General features: G+C 38.0%; 1 protein-coding gene across 4 annotated transcripts in view; it reads right to left on the reverse strand.

The window, feature by feature from the left end:
• The window catches only part of NPHP3 (nephrocystin 3), a 48,413-nt gene extending 38,462 nt beyond the window's left edge, over positions 1–9,951 (reverse strand). For 2 of the 4 annotated variants that reach the window (XM_007421731.4, XM_025173911.2), the window contains exons 1-5: positions 4,901–9,951; positions 4,451–4,576; positions 3,841–3,991; positions 2,891–3,043; positions 1,429–1,562 (exon numbers count right to left, since the gene is read on the reverse strand). In XM_007421731.4, the coding sequence (XP_007421793.1) occupies positions 1,429–1,562; positions 2,891–3,043; positions 3,841–3,991; positions 4,451–4,576; positions 4,901–5,254 (918 nt within the window). In that variant the 5' untranslated portion in view covers positions 5,255–9,951. The remainder of the gene's footprint in view (positions 1–1,428; positions 1,563–2,890; positions 3,044–3,840; positions 3,992–4,450; positions 4,577–4,900) is intronic. The other 2 variants (XM_088150901.1, XM_088150902.1) reach the window with 2 other exon arrangements.
• Between the last annotated feature and the right edge of the window lie 11,928 nt (positions 9,952–21,879).

Here is a 21,879-nt window from a genome sequence, read left to right on the forward strand (position 1 = left end):
AAGAATTATACCTACCTTTGACCACAAATTATCTTAAAGTAGTATTATTATTGAGTGATTAAATTGTAATTGCTCTGGACACAGGGAAAGTCCCTAATTTTTTTCAGTCTGTTTACAGCAATTGCTAATGACTTGTATGTATCAGAAGCATTCCAACAAAATGCCTTTTCTATAAGAGATCATCCAAATTGGTTCATAGAAGAAAATTAAAACCACCTAATTCAAAAGCAGAATTCAAATGCATTACAAAACAAAGGATACAAATTACAACCACAGTAATAAACATTACCACCAAAGCATAATAAGAACAAGAATTTCAGACCAAATACTGAGAATAAACATCACTGCATGAAATAGACATATTTTCATTACTACACAAAGATATACCGTAATAGAGCCAAGCAGACCCTTTTTAAGGAAAAATTCAGTATCTTTTGAGCATCCAAAGATCTTGGTGCTTGTATCCACCCAATGTAACTCCAGTTAAGATAGGACCCAGAACAAGATCACCAATTTTGATTACTACACTCAGTTGGATTCATATTAAAGACAGCAATTCAGTCCATAGGGGTTAGAACTTCCTGCTACTGAAAAGCTTTCCAAGAAAATCAAGTCTTGTGAATATGAACTTGAATTTTAAATCACAAATACTGTAAATCTTAAGCAACCTGGGACCAGATTACCTGACAGAGAACATTTTTCCTGTCACAGATCTGGCCAGTGATTGAGACCAACAATGTTAATTAAATTAAGGAATATTTCTATAATAAAATACATCTGCAGTTCTTGTACAATATTAATAAGTGATTTTAAGAAAAATGAAAAATGATCTTTAAAAAAAATCAACAGCAGTTAAGGCTGCCATTAATAAATTAGGGTGGGGCAAAGACAAAACAAAATGTAATCAAAATCTCTGGTAACTGGGCGGAAATTCTCATACTCAGAGCAAATCTAAATCCAAAATAATGTTATAGCATTATAGAACCAGATACTAACTCAATATGTGTAGGGAGAATACATAAAGTCAGTGTTTTTCTACTGAAATTATTCATTGTGTCACGTTAGGCAACCAATGTGTCATAAATCTAGAAACATCCATTCAACATTATATTGTTGTATTACTTCTATGAAAAGTCATGTATCTAGGTTTATTCAACAGGCAGTAGCTCTCTAAGACTTCAGACAGAAATCTTGTCCTTAATGTTACTCCAATCCAGATCCTTTTAAAACTACAAAATGCCAAGAATTAAACTTAAATTCATACAGGGCCAGTGCTCTCATACTGAACTTCATCTCCTCTACTGAACTCTATAAAATTAGGCCATCCATATGGGGGAATTGCATACGTAGGTTTGGATCACCAGAATGTGAGACAATAAAGACAAACATAAAAATCAGTAGCATATTGTATAGTGCTATTTCCCTCACCTTTATGAAAATGTCTACTTCTAACTGAGTCTCTTCAGTATTAATGAGATACACTCTTACTGTGTTACTCCACAAAGAGTGGGAAAACAAAGGAGTGACTTGCAATAAACTGGCAACAGCTGCATCCCAATCATCTGTAAAGAACAAAAAAATAAAGAACATCAAGCCAAACTTTCTCCTCTCCCTGTTACCAACCACTCATGGAGATGCAGTATCCTGTTCCCGTAGCTTGTCCCTTTCCGTTTGCATCAGTGTTTGGAATTTGCTTCCCCCTCTTCCAATTCAGCTGCTATAACAACATACTGTCACAGGTACTAGGGAAAGTGTTTGCAAAATTGTTGAGATGTTGTCATTTCACCTTCACAGCCCACAGAGGCAAGGCCAACAGGAAGCTTTAGAGAATTTCAGTGCTTTTGTTGACACATTTTCAGTTCATCTTCTGTCACACAGCTTCCATTATAGCAATCTCAGATTTTTTTTTTTTTGCAAATACTTACAAATAAATGTACTGAAAAACACAGAGGTGGCTGCTAGCAATTTATTTTATTTCCTTTTTGTGTGGTGTGTGAGCAAAGATTTTTATTACTCCACAGCCAGAAGTAGCTCAGAGAATGGAACATTGATTAGATAACATTCTTTGCACTCTTCTGTTGGTCAGCTGGAGAGATCCCCTAGCTCATTTCTCACATTCTGTGCACTCTAAATGCAGATGCTATGAAAGTGCCCAGAGTTGTATCTTCTGAAAGACTTCCTATAAAAATGTTCACTGCTTGTTATATATACACTATTACATATTAGCTTTTACTTTTAAGAAAATTATTTTCACATGTGTAAGTGCAGTTAAACTTTAATAATTATTAGACAGAAGTTTAGAGATCAGAATTATTGATCAAGAAACCTGCTATATATTATGCTGGGTTGAGGCTCCTTCCTGTTTGTTTTAGCTATCAGATTTATTCACTGCAGGCTTAATATTTCATACATGGCTTGAAAATGAAGATCATTTGGAAGATAAGGGAAGAATGAAAACATTCTGTATCGGCCATGGACAAAATTACATTATGCTTAAATAGAAATGAGCTTCATAGACATACAGGCTTTAAAAGAAAAAGAAAAACAATAAATGAGCACCCATTTAACATATAACTGAAAGAGAAAGAAGAAAGAAACGTTTCATCAGCAGATTAAATCTTATCTGGCATTGCTAGTCATCTATAAAGAAAATAAGATTTGGTCTGATATATGAAGCAAGCTCATACAAATATCAATTCTTCACCAATATTAAACTTTGATGAAAATCTAAACACCTTTGCAGATAAAGAGCTACATATTTTTGAATTCCAGCTCTATGCTTCAGTACAAATTATGCCCTAGAACCTTACAAGATTTAGTCCTAGACTTTTAGTAGGGATTATTGTTGTTGTTATTATCATTCTTGCTTCAGAGAGTACCAAATACTTACCTCTATTGACATTTGCAAATGGTCCTTCCACATCTATGGAACTATGCGCAAACTCAGGTCCTCTAAAAGACTGCTGAAGTTGTATCATACTGCCCATGGAAGGCTCGCTTCCCAAGGCTCCTCCTGTCCAATATTCTGTCTGACCTCCAGCAGCTTAAAATAAACAGATGCCAATTCAATAAATTAAACATAATCAAAACTACAATTATTCTTCAGAAGCAAAGAGCATGAAAGCAAAGGGAGTTTTCTGGAAGGAAACTAATGGAGCTGCAATTAGCATATTTAAACAAGGTAGTTAAAAAACATGTCACTGTAAAGTGTACTTTGACCCCAAGGTGGAAGATACAAAAAAGTACATCCATAGTAAATATATTATTGTTGTTGTTGTTGAAGCTTTCAGAATATTATGATAAGGGGCCTTCCTCTCCTGCCCCAAATTTCCATACTAATCAAGAAATCATAATCAGAATAAGATTTGGAAACCCTAAACTAGGCCAGATCTGGTTAGTACTTACATGGATGACCAAGTGCTATAGGAATTCCCAGAATTATAGACTAGAACTGGGAACTCTACAAAACTTCCCAAAGGTCAGTGGCAACCTACTTCTATATTGCTGTCAAGTTTCTTTGTTCAGTTTTCAATCCTAAAAAATGATATGCCTTTGCACTTAGAAAGTTCAACATCAAGATATTGCCTTTGCACTTAGAAAGTTCAACTGACACAGTATTTTAAATGAAAAGGAGGGGAGAAGAAGAAAAAGTCACTGTTTGAAAACAGGAGAAACTGAAGTGGCTTGTTTAAAGGATTAAATAAGATTCAGTTTAGCCACTGTTACTGCTTGGAAGTTATTTTGGTTTTTTGAAATAGAATCTTTTTGTCTGTTTTACTGTATAGTGCACAGACTTATAAAACATCTCTACATAACTGGTAAAAGCCACAGCATTCATACCAGTAATTTCTGTACAGCTGTCATCCGAATCTGACTCTTCAGGATCAAATATCTGGATACCTTGAGCTTGCAACCTCTGAAGTTTTGCTTCAAGCTCTCGCTTGGCCCTTAGTAGATCCTGAATTTCATTTTCCTTGGTTTCTCTGAAAATCTGTAAATGAAAAAAGATTGTTCTGAGCAAGTGTATATCCAGTTCTTCTTAAAACTGTGTTATTATTTCATTACATGCATGAAATTAACATACCTTTTTAACTTAGAATCTAGCTTTTTTTCCTTCCAAGTCTTAAGCAACAGAACCCCAATTCCTACTGATCCATTTGTGAAGATAAAAGGGAAATATCTAGACACAAGTGGAACTTGCAATAAAGTTTTTTAATATAAAGGGATCCTATTCAAGGTAACAGCCTATCAACTCTGGCTTCTAAGTTACTGTCCAGTGTTCCACACATACTGTGTGTCCATTCCAAGGCTGTTTAGGAAAAGGAATTCCATCGTTAACAATTTTACTTCTAAAAAATATTTTTATTTCAGCAAAGCTTAGGGCTCCCCCAAACATGCAGCTACTCCTCATTTATCCATGGCTGCAAAGCCAATAAATGGAATTATTTACTTTGAACTGCCTCTTGACTTTGTCACGATCATGTTCAAATGTAGCCGCTCTTTCCATAGCTTGATATTTGGCCTCTAAAGCACTTTCCTTTTCTCTGAGGATTTTCTGATATGTTTTCTGAAGTGCCTGGGGGGAGGAAAAAGTGACATTGTTAACCCCTGATCTGAAAAAATTCATTTATTCACTCTGTTAATTTGTTAGATGTCAGAAAGCTCTTCCTAATCCCCAAAGTGTAATTTGAATACATTTGATCTTTTAATCCAGAGGTTTAGCAGACATTCCAGATATAGCTCATCTGCAACTTTTAGCATCCCTCACTACTATTAGCTATTCTGGCAGAGTCTGCTAAGAATTACAACTCAGCAACAAAGGATGGCCACAGATTTCCTACTCTATTTTAACAGGAAGCTTCTTTTTGTCAGTCCTGGTGCCACTGCCCCTTGCAGGTACCTGAAGTTCTGCCCTCAGGCGCTTGTTTTCTTTGTCCAGCTTCGCCTCTTTCTTCATCATGGCGGCCACCTCATTGTTCTTGCTAATGCGGAAAATTTCATATTCCTTTTTCAAGCGCTCATATTCTGCCATGCATTCCAGCTCTTGTACAGAAGCAGTAGATTTGAAGCTTGCACCAATGAGGCCTCCAGGCCGGGATGCACCTACACGCCTAAAAGAACTGCGCAGAAGACGGGCTTTGGGCTTCACCTCAACAGGAATTTCACAGGCCTCACCACCTCCTCCCTCGTATGGATCTTCAATCACCTCCCCAACAGTGACCATTGGATTAACCAAAGATGAAGCAGACCCCATAACTGAAGAACTCCCTTTATGCACAGGCTCTTCTTAATGGGAGATCCTACCTAACTTAAAGATCCTACCAGTTATATACTTTCCTTGACATTATTGCCAAGATCTGCAGCTGCTACTCAACACTTGGGCCCAAGACACGGCCCTGAATCACTTTCATTCCTCCCCTCCTAGTTATCCATAAATGGCTGGATGCTTTTGAACTGCTCAAGCTAGATTGCTGGTTTTTAGACTGGCAAATACTTCAATATGTGTGCAAATTAGGAATAACCCCTCCCCCCAAACGGAATTAAAAAATATATGACTCTTCTTAAGGCCGGTAGATAAGAGCACAGGGTGTTGCACATAATACAGATTTCATTAATGAGGCTGTAACTACTACAGACCCATATTCATTAACACAGGTAACAACTGTCAGTCCACTCATGGAGAAGGAAATGTTCCCATTGTTGTGTTGTTAGTAGTAGTAGCAGTACAATTCTGGTTGTCCACAGGAGACAGTGGCTTAGCCTGCCAACCTTCCACGCATCTCCTTGGAAATAAATCTGACTGAAGCTTATCTCACTGAGCTGTGAGTCCTGCGTTATGCAATCAAAGCAAACTACACCCTGGCAAACAGGCACACGGGCTGGACCCTCAAAGATCTCCAGCCGCGTGGTTAAAAGGCTGCTGCAAATATGCTTCCGGTCATTCTCCCAGTAACAAGCAAGGCTACCTCGGTCATCAACAGCTCACACCCGTCTGTCCTACTGTTTCCCAGGCTATCCTCGCTCTTTTTGTTCAGAAAAAAGGAAAGAACCGAAAAGGAGGGAGTCGTTCTCCAAGCAAATGGAGGGTCCATGCAGAAGTTTTTACTCCAGAGCTTCCCAGAAGAGTCCCTCAAGTTTCCAGAAGCCACGGGAATGTTGGCGGGAAGCAGCCATCAGCCAAGCAACTTGCTCGCTCGCTCGCTCGCTCCTCCTCCAGCTCCTCGGCCTCCTTCGGCTGAGTTGCAGCCCAGGCGCTGCTGCTCGGGAACGGCTTCGGCCGGGGGGCAGCCGAACCAGCAGGAGAAAGAAAGAAGGCAGTGACGTGGCAGCTTTCGCCCGGGCAGCTGCAGCGGACGGAGGCGCCCTTGTGGGAAGAAAGCGAAGCGCCAACTTTCGTTGTCTTTCCGTGGCTCGCGCTCCGCTTGCCAGGCTCGCCGAAAGAGAAGGCGCCCTCTGGACACTTGCGGGAAAGGCTTGGGCGGGCCCTGGGACGCCGGGTTCTCCAACCTGACGCCCTCTCGGGTTGCGTGGGAATGGAACGCCCGCCAGTCTTCAGTCGAAGCACGGCCATTCTGGCGACAGACGAGAAGAGTTGTAGTCCGGCGCCTGTCGAGGGCGCTGGTTGGGGAAGGCTGCTTTTCTCGACGACGCTGTCAGTGAGGAAGAATGGTCGCCGTCCCTTCAGACTGCCGGGCGGGGGGAGAGGTTTCTAAAACAAAGGAAAAGAAGAAGAGTCACACATTTGCATTGGGCTGGAGAAAGACCCAGTTAGATCAATTTAAGTTAGTTACAGTTGTTGTTTTTAATTGCAGTGGGACAAACTGAACAGATTTACCAGTACCACGTTTTATGGTAAAGGCATGCAAAACTCTAGTTTCAGTGGAAGGGGGTGGGGGACAAAAGCCACTTACACCACCTTTGCAACAAGTGTTTTATATACTTATACTGCAATATAATTATATTAGTTTTATATACTAATACACTGCAAATATATATTAAGCTATCAGGAGTAACTTGGAATTTATAGGCTGGGGATTAAAATAGGCTCCTATTCTCAAATACGTCTGAGATAACGTTTTGGCGTTATTCCAGAAGCAAGCTACATTGGACCCCCTAATACATAATTCCAATATCTGGGTCTATTGCATACTGTCTTCAAAGGAAATTAAAATGAGCCACATTAGGAATGAAGAGACTTTCAAATATCCTTTCACAATTCAGCCAGCAAATTTAAATTGTCAAGAATTAGTTAATATATCATCCTTTAGTGTAATGTAACAAGGCATCCAGCTGTTCATATTTTTGCACAGCTGCTGACACCCCAGGTTTAAGATAGGGTGGTTTGCCTTATAAAGAGCTTTAACTAATCCTGACAAATGTGAAACTTAGCTACTAGGCAAATGTCATCCCCCTCAATTCATCTTCCTGGTAGCTGCTCCATGTGATGGTAGCCATTCTGTGTAATATGTTGCTTGAAAATATGAGTTATAGATTTATTATGAGTTCATTCTCCCTCAAATTATAATTAACTCCTGATGCTTACAAGTTTACTGAATGGGTGGAGCCAGCTTTTCCAGAAACAGCATGCAAAAGAAAAGGTTGACGGTGTATACTTCACCACATGAACCTCTACAGACAAATGCAGACAGGTTAGGTGTGCCCTCCACCTTCACTATTTAGCTTTAAAGGTTTGCTTTGCCTCCTCAAAAACTATTGCCAAATTAAAAAAAGCAGGAATACAATTTACTTTATTGCCAAAAGACTATTCTGACTTTCTCTTCCCTCTTCCATATGTAAAAACTGCATTAGAGAGGATGGAGTAGAAGATAGCATGCACTGAGCATTATTTACAATGTATTATGGGGGGGGCACAGAAAAGCCTATGACTGAATGGACATGTTGATGCATTTTCTTGCACCAACATGGAAGTCATATTTTTCCATCACTTCCTTCGTTTTTGTTTTTTTTTCACTTCCATGTCTAAAATAGAAACCTGAGAATTCCTGGTGGTCTCTCATCCAGGTAATAACTAGAATGGACCCTGCTTAGCTTTTCTGAGATGAACTAAGGTTAGCTAGATGCTGCCACTTTTTGGGGGTCATGTGTTTTCTTATAATGGAACTATATGTTCTCTCACCAATAAATATATATGGACAGGGCTGGCACAGGAGAGGCTGACGCATCCTATGGCTGCACAGTGGCACAAAATTATAGTTATTGTGAAGAGAAAAAAAGTGAGCACAACAACCTGGCTGAGCACAACAAAGGGCCATCTACTCTTAAATAAACCAGATGGAGGTGTGGCTCTATTTGTTTAGTTATTTATTGGATTTATATGGCCACCCTTCCCACAAACGTGACTCTGGGCAACTAACACAATTTAAAAACTCTACATCCAACAAATAAAAAGAATAACAAGGACAAACAACATGCTATGGCAACTGAGAAAAACAGCAACCAACCCACCTGGGCTCAGCTAATTCCCCAATTCCCAAGCCTGGGAAGCCAGGTCTTAATAGCTTTCCCCAAGACCAACAAGGCCACAGTTAAGCTGATGTCAGGCAGTATGGTGTTCCAGAAGGTGAGCACTGCAACGGAAAAGGCACAAGTTCTGGGTCCCACAAAATGGCATTCTCTAATTGATGGGACCCAGAGCATGCCCCTCCTGCCAGATCTGATGGGACAGACAGAGACAATTGGAGAAAGATGGGCATTGGTGACCTTGCTTCTTGAAGAGCTGAAGAGAACCTCTGCTTGGCTCTCTGAAGCCATCAGTAGATCCTGGTCAATGGTGCTCTGCCAAGATTGGGCCTTCATCACCTGACTATATTCCTGCACCTGCTCCTGCTGATTTTCTGCTGAGTCAGCTCAGGTTGACTGTGCCGGTTCCTGAGGCTAACAACCTCATGGATCAGACCCTTAAGGCTTAGCCTTTGCCTCTGAAGAGTCCAAGTCCTGAACAGAAACAGTGTGTTTGATGCAAGGTGATTATACAATTAATGCTTTGTCTGAAACTACATATATATTTACATTTAAGTTGAAATATATTTTAAGCCACTGTACAAAAAGAATAATTGCTTTCATATGCAACGGTTGCAAAGCCATATTAATGTAGCACAATGGGCTTGTGACATATTTTTATCCACAATGTTTGCATTTAAAACTGCTAGATCTTGATGGTCACATCATAAATGATCATTTTTGTGAATGAGTAAGACTCCTAATAGCAGCTGCTTTGTAAGAGTGACCACAAGATACTGTAAAAATTTGAAATGTTAACCATCTGATAGAAATCTAATGAGGCTTCAAAGAAAACAAAGAGAATTATTAAATGATACATACAAAAATGATTGCTCTTCAAATATAACATGACATCAGGGATGAACCTGCAATATATGCTGTAAAGGTCAAGCATGAGTTCTGAAGTACGGCTTTTGTCCAGTGAAACCTATATTATTCATTCCTGCAGAATTAAGGTAGATTTAGCATTCTGCTAGTTCAAATGAAATTGCTGCAATCTCTTATGCACATCCTGATGCTGTTTGTTGTCATGAAATAAATTGGAGCCTAGAATTAAGCAGATGTTCAGCTTACAAAGTTGACTAATTCAGCAGCTGGCCACATTAAAATATACTTCTGAAATGAGCCTTTCAAACAGTGGGTGGTCATGCTCAATTTGTGTGTAAGGAATGCATTTCCTCACCCCCCCAAGTGTTATGCAAATAAATTATAGGTATATGAATAGAAGGTATATATGTGCACAATGATCCTTTTACCATTTAAATGTATTTTATTTTTTTATTTATTGTGTTTATATACCACCAGATTCAACAAAAAAATACTTCAATGCACAATAAAGCATCCTTAATATCAGATGAAATCAATGTAAATGATGTATATTTGTCACAAATTATGTTTTTGCAACTTTAAATGCATTTACTTGCAAATAAAGCCAGATACTTAAGTGTGATATAATTCTATGCAATTACATTTAGGATTTTAGCTTTAGTATTAAAATGCAGTCATCATAATTTCTAGAAAGCCAAGCTGTTAGAAAATGAAAAACCTATTACTATGCACATCTTACTTCAGGGACTATAAAATATTTATTTTTATTTACTTTTTAAAATAGATTTACAATTTGTACTGTTTACAAATATACTATTGTTTTTATACATCCAGTTTTGACAAAAATTCCGTTCCCTCCCCTCCCCTCCCCTCCCTCACTATATATATACTGAAATCATATATTGCTCTAAGCCATAATGAGATTTGCTTAGTTTTAGATTAGTGCATTGTGTTAACCCAGGCATTGCAGTGGTTCATGGCTTAGCATTATAAGTGAACCAAGCTACTGTAGCTTATTCAACAAATCAAGAGTGTATCAAACCATGTCTTAGAGCATTGTCTGAACTCAAAGCATATAGATATTTCAAATGTTTGCGTGGCCAACACCCCAGCCAGGGCTAGATAGAAGGAAGAAAGTTAGTATTGATAAGATTCTTTATTGGCTGCTGTTTCCCTTGAAGCAGTTTCTACAGGTGAAACTCGAAAAATTAGAATATCGTGCAAATGTTCATTTATGTCAGTATGGCAACTCAAAAGGTGAAACCAATATATGAGATAGACGCATTACATGCAAAGCGAGATATGTCAAGCCTTACTTTGGTATAATTGTGATGATTATGGCGTATAGCTTATGAAAACCCCAAATTCACAATCTCAGAAAATTAGAATTACATGACATCAATAACACAAGGATTGGAAATAGAACAATATCAAACCTCTGCAAAAAAGCATGCATATGTACTCAGTACTTGGTTTGGGTCCCTTCTGCAGCAATGACTGCCGCAATGCGGCGTGGCATGGATGCTATCAGCCTGTGGCACTGCTGAGGTGTTATGGAAGACCAGGATGCTTCAATAGCGGCCTTCAGTTCCGCTGCATTGTTCGGTCTCATGTCCCTCATCTTTCTCTTGCCAATGCCCCATAGATTCTCTATGGGGTTCAGGTCAGGCGAGTTTGCTGGCCAATTGAGCACAGTAATTCCATGGTCATTGAACCAGGTTTTGGTACTTTTGGCAGTGTGGGCAGGTGCCAAGTCCTGCTGGAAAATGAAGTCAGCATCCCCATAAAGCTCGTCTGCGGAAGGAAGCATGCTCCAAAATCTCCTGGTAGATGGCTGCGTTGACCCTGGACTTAATGAAGCACAGTGGACCAACACCAGCAGATGACATGGTTCCCCAAATCAACACAGACTGTGGAAACTTCACACTGGACATCAAGCATCGTGCATTGTGTGCCTCTCCATTCTTCCTCCAGACTCTGGGCCCTTGGTTCCCAAATGAGATGCAAAAGTTGCTCTCATCAGAAAAGAGGACTTTGGACCACTGGGCAACAGACCAGTTTTTTTCTGTAGCCCAGGTAAGACGCTTCTGACGTTGTTTGTTGTTCAGGAGCGGCTTGACAAGAGGAATACGACATTTGAAGCCCATGTCCAGGATCCGTCTGTGTGTGGTGGCTCTTGATGCACTAACTCCAGCCTCAGTCCACTCCTTGTGAAAGTCCCCAACACTTTTGAATGGCCTTTTCATGACAATCCTCTCCAGGCTGCGGTCATCCCTGCTGCTTGGGCACCTTTTTCTACCACACTTTTCCCTTCCACATAACCTTCTATTGATGTGTTTTGATACAGCACTTTGGGAACATCCAACTTCTTTTGCAATTACCTTTTGGGGCTTTCCCTCCTTATGGAGGGTGTCAGTGATGGTTTTCTGCACAACTGTCAGGTCAGCAGTCTTTCCCATGCTTCTGATTCCTACTGAACCAGCCTGAGAGACCATTTAAAGGCTCAGGAACCCTTTGCAGGTGTTATGGATTCATTAGCTGATTAGAGTGGGACACTTTGAGCCTAGAATATTGAACCTTTTCACACTATTCTAATTTTCTGAGATTGTGAATTTGGGGTTTTCATAAGCTGTACGCCATAATCATCACAATTATACCAAAGTAAGGCTTGACATATCTCGCTTTGCATGTAATGCGTCTATCTCATATATTGGTTTCACCTTTTGAGTTGCCATACTGACATAAATGAACATTTGCACGATATTCTAATTTTTCGAGTTTCACCTGTAAGTACAGTTGAAGCACCTGTTCATCAGCTCTATTTTTCTTTTAGCTGGGATTTAAGCAAAGTCATAATAAATTGATTTAAAAACTGTTAAGTGGGAATCCCCCAAAAAATCTACTGAATAAGCATCACTGAATGTAATGGGCTTTACCTTTCTGAATAAACATACATAGCATTTCTTGTTATTGGGCATATTTAAAATGTTGAGAGCATGTTCAGTGGCTGCCATGAGGACAGGGAACTTGACCATTCACAAAAAGGATTGCCATGGAGCATGCTCTGTTACAAACCAAAAAAAGTTGGATGAGACATGGAGGATAGAGGCTGCCAAGGGAGAAGTCAGAGGGCCAACTGGAGCCCATGGGCCCCATATTGAAACACATACCTGTAATATTATGCCTTTGTACTGAGAACATTTTTTAAAAGCTTGTTGAGAGATATATACAGTGGTGAACTAGCCACATCTATAGTCATTTATTTTACTTCCTTTTTCTGAAGATGAACATTTTCTGAATCTAAACATTTAAAACAATTAATTGCTTTAATATAGCATCATTCTTACTCTACAGCTGAACTACCTAAAACGCACAAGATAGCTTCCATAATATTACCTTATTATTCTTTATTAAACAATCATTCTGAATTCAAGTAGTTTATGTTGTACTGGTAGTAGTGCAACCCAAAACAATAGAAGCGGTCTTACTATGCAGTCCTAACACACTGATAGGAATAAATTCGACTGAACTCTAGGACTGTTAATGCACTGATCTTAAAATTCAACAGCATGTACCACTAGAGGGCAGAAAGACTTAGAACATAAATGGGGCAAATTAAACTGCGGATCAGATTTGCACCAAATGTTCACTGCAGTAGTTTCATTTGAGAAAATGAAAGGAATGGTGGAGAAACTAATATTTCATGGCTCCTCTAGCATTCATCTTGTTCACTGCTCAATTAGCTGCTTATTTCCATAACTACTTAAGTTACATTCCAAGCAAGAAAATACAATCACCCAAAATATGAAACTACCACAGCAGCATACTGAAAATGACACTGATGTCACAATGCTTATGCTACATTGGCTTTGGCTATGTAATCTGGTTTGGCTATGTGATATTACAACACAGCCAAAAGAGAGTAAGGGCCATACGTCCTGCATCAGCATTGCTACTTCTTTGAATGGAGAGTTCTTCAGCAGTGTAAATTTTAATTTTAATTGCAGAGTGTCAGGAAATAATGTGCTGTAGTGTTGTGGAAAGACGTGTTAGGAACGGACGCATGTGAAATTGGCAGACTGACTGATCCATCCATCTCTATACTTCAGAAAAACATATGTGAATTATGTTTATACATATGTGAATTATGCAAATACAATCAATAAAAACTCAATTGGTTATGAGTTTTTATATGTCACCAGTTAGGTTGCACTACAGAACTTAAACATACTTTGAAAAATTGGCCTGAAATAATAAAATAAGTGAAAACATAATATATTTAGCTTGCTGTTTTCATAAAAACTGTTATTTATCTTCACATGATGCCGCTGGTCATTCTATATCTGCCAAGTTAATACTGCAAAATCTAATTTCTCAAGGCATTGTCACTGGGTAGCACAGTAGATGAGTAACATAGGTTTTCTGACAAAACACATTTTCCCCTCACAATCTACCAACTCTAGCTTTTTAATTTAATATAGCACTCATGGAATAGAACATGTGTAGGAAGTGAGCAATGTGGCTCTCTATAACACTTGAAATAAGTTCTCAAATTATTTCATAAATAATGGCTGAATTGGATTTAAATAAGAATTGCCCAATATAATTGTATAAGTAGTATTAATGTTTTTTTAACTGAATTTTTTTTACTTGTGCCTGATTTTTAAAATATATAATAATTATTGAATATTCATTAAATCTTTTTGCATGAAATGGGATTTATAAATTTTGTTGTGCATGGAATGACGTTTCTCTGTTATTATTTTTAGAAGTGGGCATTGCAGAACATAATAGTAGCAAAAGATCTATTTGAATTTTCTCCAAACATTTCAAGCAGGCCCTTGTATTAACTCTGCAGGGAGAACTATAGATTGAAAGTGGAAAAGGTCTGTGATTACATTCTAGATTCATGCCACAAGCCATTTTACTGCAGGAGTACTACAGCAATGAACTGTGACCAAAGAAAATGGGAAATTTGGGGGGAAGGAAAAGTAGGTATGAAGGAAAGCAGATTTCAGTTAAAACATGTCAATAAAGAAGTTTTATTCCATCATCCAGTTGAAGGGGACCTCAGATGTTAACAGTCTGAAAGTTATACTCCTGAGGATTGTTTATACAGTTGTATATTAAGGGTTCACATTTGGGGCATTTTCTATTTCCCTTAACTTTTGATTCAAATATTTATATGCAGTGTTTAGTAGGTAGGGCTGTGCTGGGTAGCGATATGATAGAAATACAACAGTTCACATTTGAATCTTAGGGTTAGATTGATTTATTCAAGTTTATTCAAAATTTGCACTTCTCTGAATTTAGCAATGCAATTCATCACTAATTTGAGAACAATTTGTGTCTGTGTGTATGAAAAAACATACTGTGTATAAAAAGGCATTACATTAAGTTCCTTGCAAAAAAAGTACCCATTGGGCAAAACTGCAAACATATATATTTTTATTTAGAGACATATGTATCAAAAGCATACACATTTTATTGCAAACTTTTAAAAAATTCTCTAGTTCAAGTTGACATTTGTTCAATAACATGAAACAGAAAAGTGAAAATCTAACAGATTTGCAAAAATGAGAAACTCAGAAACCAAAATTGGGTTTGTTCATACCTCCTGCTAGATAGGATTTCACAAGTGGGACCAGCAATAAAATGTTATAGTACTCAGCACCAAAAAATAATACTGTACAAAATAAAAGCTGAAACAGGAGCTTTATAATCATGCTCAAGCTTTATAGAACTAGTGCAATGAATAGAGAGACCAGCTCCGTATAAACAATCTGTTCACCCGGCAGTAAGGCTTTATAGTATGGATTTTCTGTCTTTCTTGCACTAATGAAATATCTGTACTAAGAAAGAGAGCTACTGCATGGGAGAGGAGAAAAGAAAGAAATGGAAGCGGTTTTTTCGAAGTTCCATACCTTTCCAAAGGCAGAGGTTCAGAAATACATGCTCTCAGAATGGATGATACCATCTCTATCTCTTTTCTGCCCCTCAAATGACAGCATCAACAGAATGTAAGCAGCATAGATGTGGTATCAAATGCAACAAGTACAGTTACAAAGCATTGTTATAGTTTATAGAATTATCCATGAAAACCAAGAACATTCATTGGTTTCACATCTTAAATTAGTTCATATAAGCTGAACAAAATCAAATGTGCAGAATAACCCAGGAAGAGGAATACATCTGGAATAATAATACAGGTAGTCCTTGTTTAGTGACCATTCACAGCTGCAGCAGGTGATGAAAATGTAACTTTACAAACAATCCTCGCATTTATGACTTTCACTTCAAGAGCATAAGCACAGTCACAGTCTCACTTAGCAACCACTTTGCATAACAACCAAGTTGCCAGTCCCAGTTGTGATCACTAAAGAAGGACTACCTGTAATACATTTTTGTTTGAAATCAGAGATGAGCAAGACAAAGAAAGCCAGAGCCAGCAAGAGGATCAGCTTTCTGAGTACCAGGTTTGAACATGCCTGAATCCATGGATCTAGCCATCTGTCAAAACTCACCTGCTCCCCATCCCCATCCCACATTAAGGAGAATAATTGGTGGATTTATTCCCATCAGCAAGAGATGTTGCGTGGAAGGGAAAACAAAGCGAGGAGAATCTACTGATTCTGTACTTAACTCACCCCCCCCCCCGCATTAAGCTAATAAGAGAGAGGCTGCCTCTCTCATCTTTGGGCAGAATAGAGCTCAGGAGTCAGGGTGGGGCAAGTTATATTGATATGCTTTGTCACTGACTGAAGAACTGAAGGCATGCACATTAACACAGCCTAAGGTCAAGACAACATCATTCAGCAGCAAGCAAGAATTGAGATATAAGACAGTGGGGGGAGCAAATTATATGTATTACAGGTAGTCCTTCTACCTTGTTTAGTTTTCTACAAGCAAAAGGATGGGTGGACAATATTTTAATTTGATAGTGGGAAAAGGTCTTAAGTCATTATGTGGTTTGTTTGATTTGTGGCTTAGTGCTATGCCTGAACCCAGCCTCATTCAAAAATCCAGTTTTCTCTTTCAGACACAAAATGCACATTCAGAACAACCTTCCTTTTTGGGGGGGAAGAAGGTAAGTTCTTTATCCTCTTATCTTTTCATTTTTTCCCCTACAATATCATTATCCTATAACAGGGTTGCTTACCATTTTTTTTCCAGCTGAGGACTGAAGTGTTGGATGCCATTTAGCCAAGTTGCTGGGGAAAAAAATTAAATGTGGGAAAAAATGTAACAACCAACCAATTTCTTATCTAAGATCTGCATATTCCTGCTGATAACTCCTCTGTCTCTAAATCTTAGGTAAGGAACAAATTGAAGTGAACATGTATGTCCAGTAAAGAAAATGATATCCTAATTCTATGTAGTATGAAAGTAGATGTGAATCCTTACTGGGCATTATAAGTAATAGAAATTTAGATTGTAATCCTGCAGATACTTACTTGGAATAAGTGCCATTTAACACAAGGGAAAAGACTTATGAGAGACTGCACTGTTAATTATTTTATTTAAAGTATATTGCATTATCTACCATCAAAATGCCATTTGAGAAAATGTTCATTCATGAAAGAAACAACAAAGCGGGTCACAGCACATATCATGCTAAAATGCATATATTCCAGATGGAAGACAGGCTAAGAGCTATTCACGGACTACTGAGATTGGCTGGATTCCACTTCAATAGATGAATTAGATTAACATTGCATGCCTGCCATCAAGAACTTATCCAGCTGTCCTAATGACTTCACCATAAGGTTTGGAATACATCTAGGAATCATTGGGATTGCTAACAGCATGTCCTGTTATTGCCAGCAAATTCTGCTTAACAAAACAAATTAGAAACAAGAACCTGGGTAGCCAAATAAATTATTAATATCATTTTTAATAATAATAATAAAAGAGTGGATGGCATTTTTGAAAGGGGAAGCATGACACTGTGATAATGTTTAGAAGGATATTCAAGTTTCAATAGAAGAGAATATATGAACTGTGGAGTCCTAGGCACTCTCTGATCTTGGTTGTTTGCTTGCAGATGTTTCATTACCCAACTAGGCAACATCATTAGCGCAGCACTGATGATGTTACCTAGTTGAGTAATGGAACGTCTGCAAGCAAACAACCAAGATCAGAAAGCACCTAATACTTCACATATACAAGTTTCTACTTGGATTTCTGCAGTTTCACGGCTCTGTCAAACCTGGAATTATATATCCAAACTAGAGAAAATAGAATATAATGTATGGTCTCAAATGTATCAGGATGATACATGAGTTCTCCCATTTTACCCTCACAAGAACCCTGTTAGGCTAACTAAGGCTGACTAAGGATTTGAACCCAGGATAGGCAACATTTTTGAGCTGCATGGCACATCTGGAATTTTCAGGGCATGTGGACATTCTCACAAAATCTCTCCTATGGGAAGATTTGCTTATTAATAAATGATTACACTGAAAATTTTTTTAAAAAAGCATAGATGGCAAACTATTTCTGGATTGGTGCCAACAAAACTACATATCCATGATGTTATCATTAGCCAAGCTTTTGTTGAAGGAGTCATTATCTCTTTTTAAGCAGAGAAATTGCAAATGAAATAGAGTTTTGATGTTCCTACAACACATATTGTTGGGGGGAAGGGGGGAGGAGTAAGTTTAACAACATGTAAAACTAGGTCTCTCTACACTAAATCTAGCTAAATGTGATTTGTTGACTAGGTCAGCTGGCCTCTTTTGGTATTTCCAAACTGCTCCTCCCATCTGATTGACCCAGTTAAGGATGTTATGGGAACAAGAAACAATGAAACTGTGTCATTTGGTTCATTTTAATTTCAAATGAATATTGCTTAGAATATTTACATTTGGAGATGGGTTTAGTTTCTATGGGGACTAGAGCTTGAGTTTTACTCATCAACTTTTGCTTAAAATTAATTTTCTTCCTTATAGATCTGGTCCCTGTGGTCCTTAGGGACCAGTTTAAATCAACATGGTTTAAGAAAACTACTGATAAAATCCATTTAATGGGTTTTTTCAATGGAAAGTCTCTGTTCCTAGGCACTGAAAATGCCAGATGCACTATCAAGCAACGGATCTGGGACACGGAACTTCAATGTAATCTATGCCTAATGTCTAGTCCTGTAATTCAGGAGATTCTTCCAAAAGGGCTTCCGCCAACCTCCTATTTATCATCTATTGCAATATCGAAATTTTGCAGGGCTTTTACCTTACCAAGGCTAGATGCACTACCTTCATCAATCCTCTTTGGACACTATAAGAACACCCAAGTGCACCAGTGCCTATGCCCAAGTGGGGATGGCTCAATAGAGTCTTTAAGCCATATGCTCCTCTGTTGTTCTCTTTACAGGGAATCTAGGATGACTCTCATCCACACCATCCTGATGACATTTCTGGGCAGAGAGTACAACTTCTATTTGTCACTCCTCTTATCTGATAAGAACCCAAGTTTATCCCCCCAGTTTGCCCAGTTTTGTGCCTCTATATGTGCTATTTGTTGAAGTTCTGACTTATTTATTTAGTGGTTAACTTAATTCATGTTCTTTTATTCTATTATTATTGTACTTTTATCCCTGTACTTTTATATTCTATGTCATTTTTATTTCTTGTTATATATTTTATATTTAAATATAAATAAATTGATATATATGTATATTTGCATTCACTTACTTTTTAGTTTTTATATCATTCTTTTCTGGCCTTATGTAATAACATTTGATTTGATTTGATTTGATTTGATTTGATTTGATTTAGAACATTGAGTTTATTTTCTGGAGTAATGGCATCAAAGCATCTGAAATTTTCTACCACTCTAGGATTTACTTGGTGTTGTGATGAAAGGTCTGTACCTTGGCTTACAAAAATAATTACTAAATTGTTTATAAGAAAGCATTTTGCAGATCAATTATTCAGATGAGTCTAATTTGGAGCCTTAGCTTGACAGTGGTAAGATTTTATTAGATCTCTATCACCTTCAGAATGTGGGCAAAACCCTTGGAAAGATGCAGCGCATTTGAACTTTGCCCTCTTGGGTGGCTTAAATCAGTAATGACAGATTTGCACATTTGATTTAGTTAACAGAGGAACAGAAGGAAAGATTAGAACCAAGGCCTGTCCAGTCCAGCATTCTGCCTATGGGAAATCTACAGGTAAGACAGGTTGGATTGCTTCGGCTCATTCTTGGAAGGTAGAAGACATTTGTGGGGATGACTGCTGTACCTTTGATCAGGTTCTGGTAGCCTATGAGGCCCTGCATATTTCTGTGGTATATGCTACACTGTTTAATACCTACAGTACATTCATTGTCTCTAAATTAATACTATCCAATGTGCTGAATCTCAATTCCTGTAATTTTATAGCATCTATGGCTAAAGTTCTGTACACTAGAAAATAACACACTTACTTCAACTCTAAAAAAAATGTTATGCGGCCCACTGAATATAGTGGTGGAGCATGAATCTGTAAGTTAGCAATCAAAGATATTTCTACCATCATTAGTTCTACTGTCCCGATCCTCAAAAGCAAACTGAAAAATCTCAATCAGTTATTATTCATCCAAATTCACAATTATGAGAACAAGGAGCAAACAGTCATTGCTCTGTTCTACTTGCCATAAGTCCTGAAGAAAACCAATTCCCTCACCACAAATTTTTTATATTAAAAAAAAAATCTGAGTGGTTTCTGTGAGGAGAACAGCAAAACTGCCAAGATACCTTTCCCATGAAAGGTTTAGGAACCAGGAGATAGGGTAAAGCAATATTTCTTGCAAGTAGGGAAAACAGATCATCCACTAGCCCCTCTAGAGCTACAAAGAAAAGTTTAGCAATATTCCAAAGAAAAACTAATGTTGAACTTTTTTTCCTGAAGTTCCCAGTTCAGGCTGAGCTTGAAATAAAATAATATGACTTGACTACTGAACAGTGACAACAGTTGTCACAGAGCTGATTTGGAAGCATGTAAAGTCCATGTATAAATTCCCTAAATAACTAGTTTGAGAGTGATTGAATTCTGTCCCACTAAACTCCACATTCATCCCAACCAACCAACCAACCAAATAAATAAATGCAAGTGTTTATATTTTACTTGTCAATCCTTTAAAGACTGGATTGGTGTGGAGTGGGGTGGGTTGGAAGTCTACTGACAAGGCCATCTTTATCTTTTTTGTGGAAGAGCAGAATTGCCATTCATTCCTGAAAAAGATAAACCATAAAGAAGTATTGCTCAGAAGTGTCAAAAGCTACAAGACCTTTAAGTCAGAACAAAAAAATGTCCCCATGTCTTCACTATCATAGGAATGCTTAAATCTGCCAAGAATAACCTACATTGTTTAAAATATTCAAACCCAAAGGAATGTTTGTTTGCACAACAGAATAAATGATGGAATTGAAACAAAACACTTGAATGGCCTTTACTGAGAAAATGATTTATTCATTTTGGATAAAGCCATGTTGTTAATGTGGCTTATTCAAAAGATGTATGTATGTATGTATTTACACAGATTTAAAGAATGATCGACTCCCAATTACTCTGGTACTTTACAGTATAAAAATCGAAAACAATAAAATAACAGATGATGTAACTCCAGAAACAGAAAAAATCATATAAACAGCAGAAAATCTTACAGGGGCTCACCAATCACCTTACCCCGCCACATTCTGGACCAGCTGCCAAGTGGTTTTTGTGGGCAGCCCTACGTAGAGGACATTTCAGTAGTCCATTTTTGAGATGAGTAGGGCATGAGTAACTATCTGAAGGGACTCCCAATCCAGAAACAGGCGCAACTGGCACAACAGATGATTCTGTATAAAGTTTGGGCAATGTCTCTATCTTTCAGTGAGAAAAATACATTCAAAATCTGTTACAAAGTTATTAATATTAGAAGATGCAAAGGTAGCTTTAGAGCTTTTTAAAAAATTCCTTGGCTTTTGCACCAGAATGTTAGATTTGGAAAAAAACAAAGTAGCCATGTATTGCCATTAAAAATTTGTCAAAATTATGAAATTAATTGTGACAGGTGAAGTAGGATGCAGATGCCATGATGACTTTTTTTACACAGCTAATCCTCCATTGCTGTTGTAAGCCTGTAATTCCTTTACTTGATGCAGCATTTTTCAATTGCTTTTTCTCTCTTCATAGAATTAGCACTTACTACTCATAGAGTAATGCATTAGAGTCTAATAGAAGTAGCCTTGAAACTCATCACATGTTTTTTTCCCATTCACTCAAAGTGTTCTTTTGTAAGAATATCTTCTGTGTCTTTGTACTGCAGCAGTTGTTTTGAATGAGTTGGCAGCAACATATTCCTATCACAATTTCGAAGAGCCAGAGAAAAACACTTTCCCTTTTCTACCTCAAACTTGGGGGGTAGGTGGCAATGGTTACTAATACACTGCCAGAAAAACAGGATTAGAAGGTCCTCCCTGCCAAGGGCAATCCTAAAAGAAATGTATACCATCTGGAGTTCTCTGGATAGGTTTAGACTACAGCATTACCCAGCATTTCCAGTCAGTAT

The sequence above is a fragment of the Python bivittatus genome, unplaced genomic scaffold, assembly GCF_059951505.1.
Source record: "Python bivittatus isolate LINGU-HERP-01145 unplaced genomic scaffold, Pbiv_v1 ctg000610_np1212, whole genome shotgun sequence".
NCBI lineage: Eukaryota > Metazoa > Chordata > Lepidosauria > Squamata > Pythonidae > Python > Python bivittatus.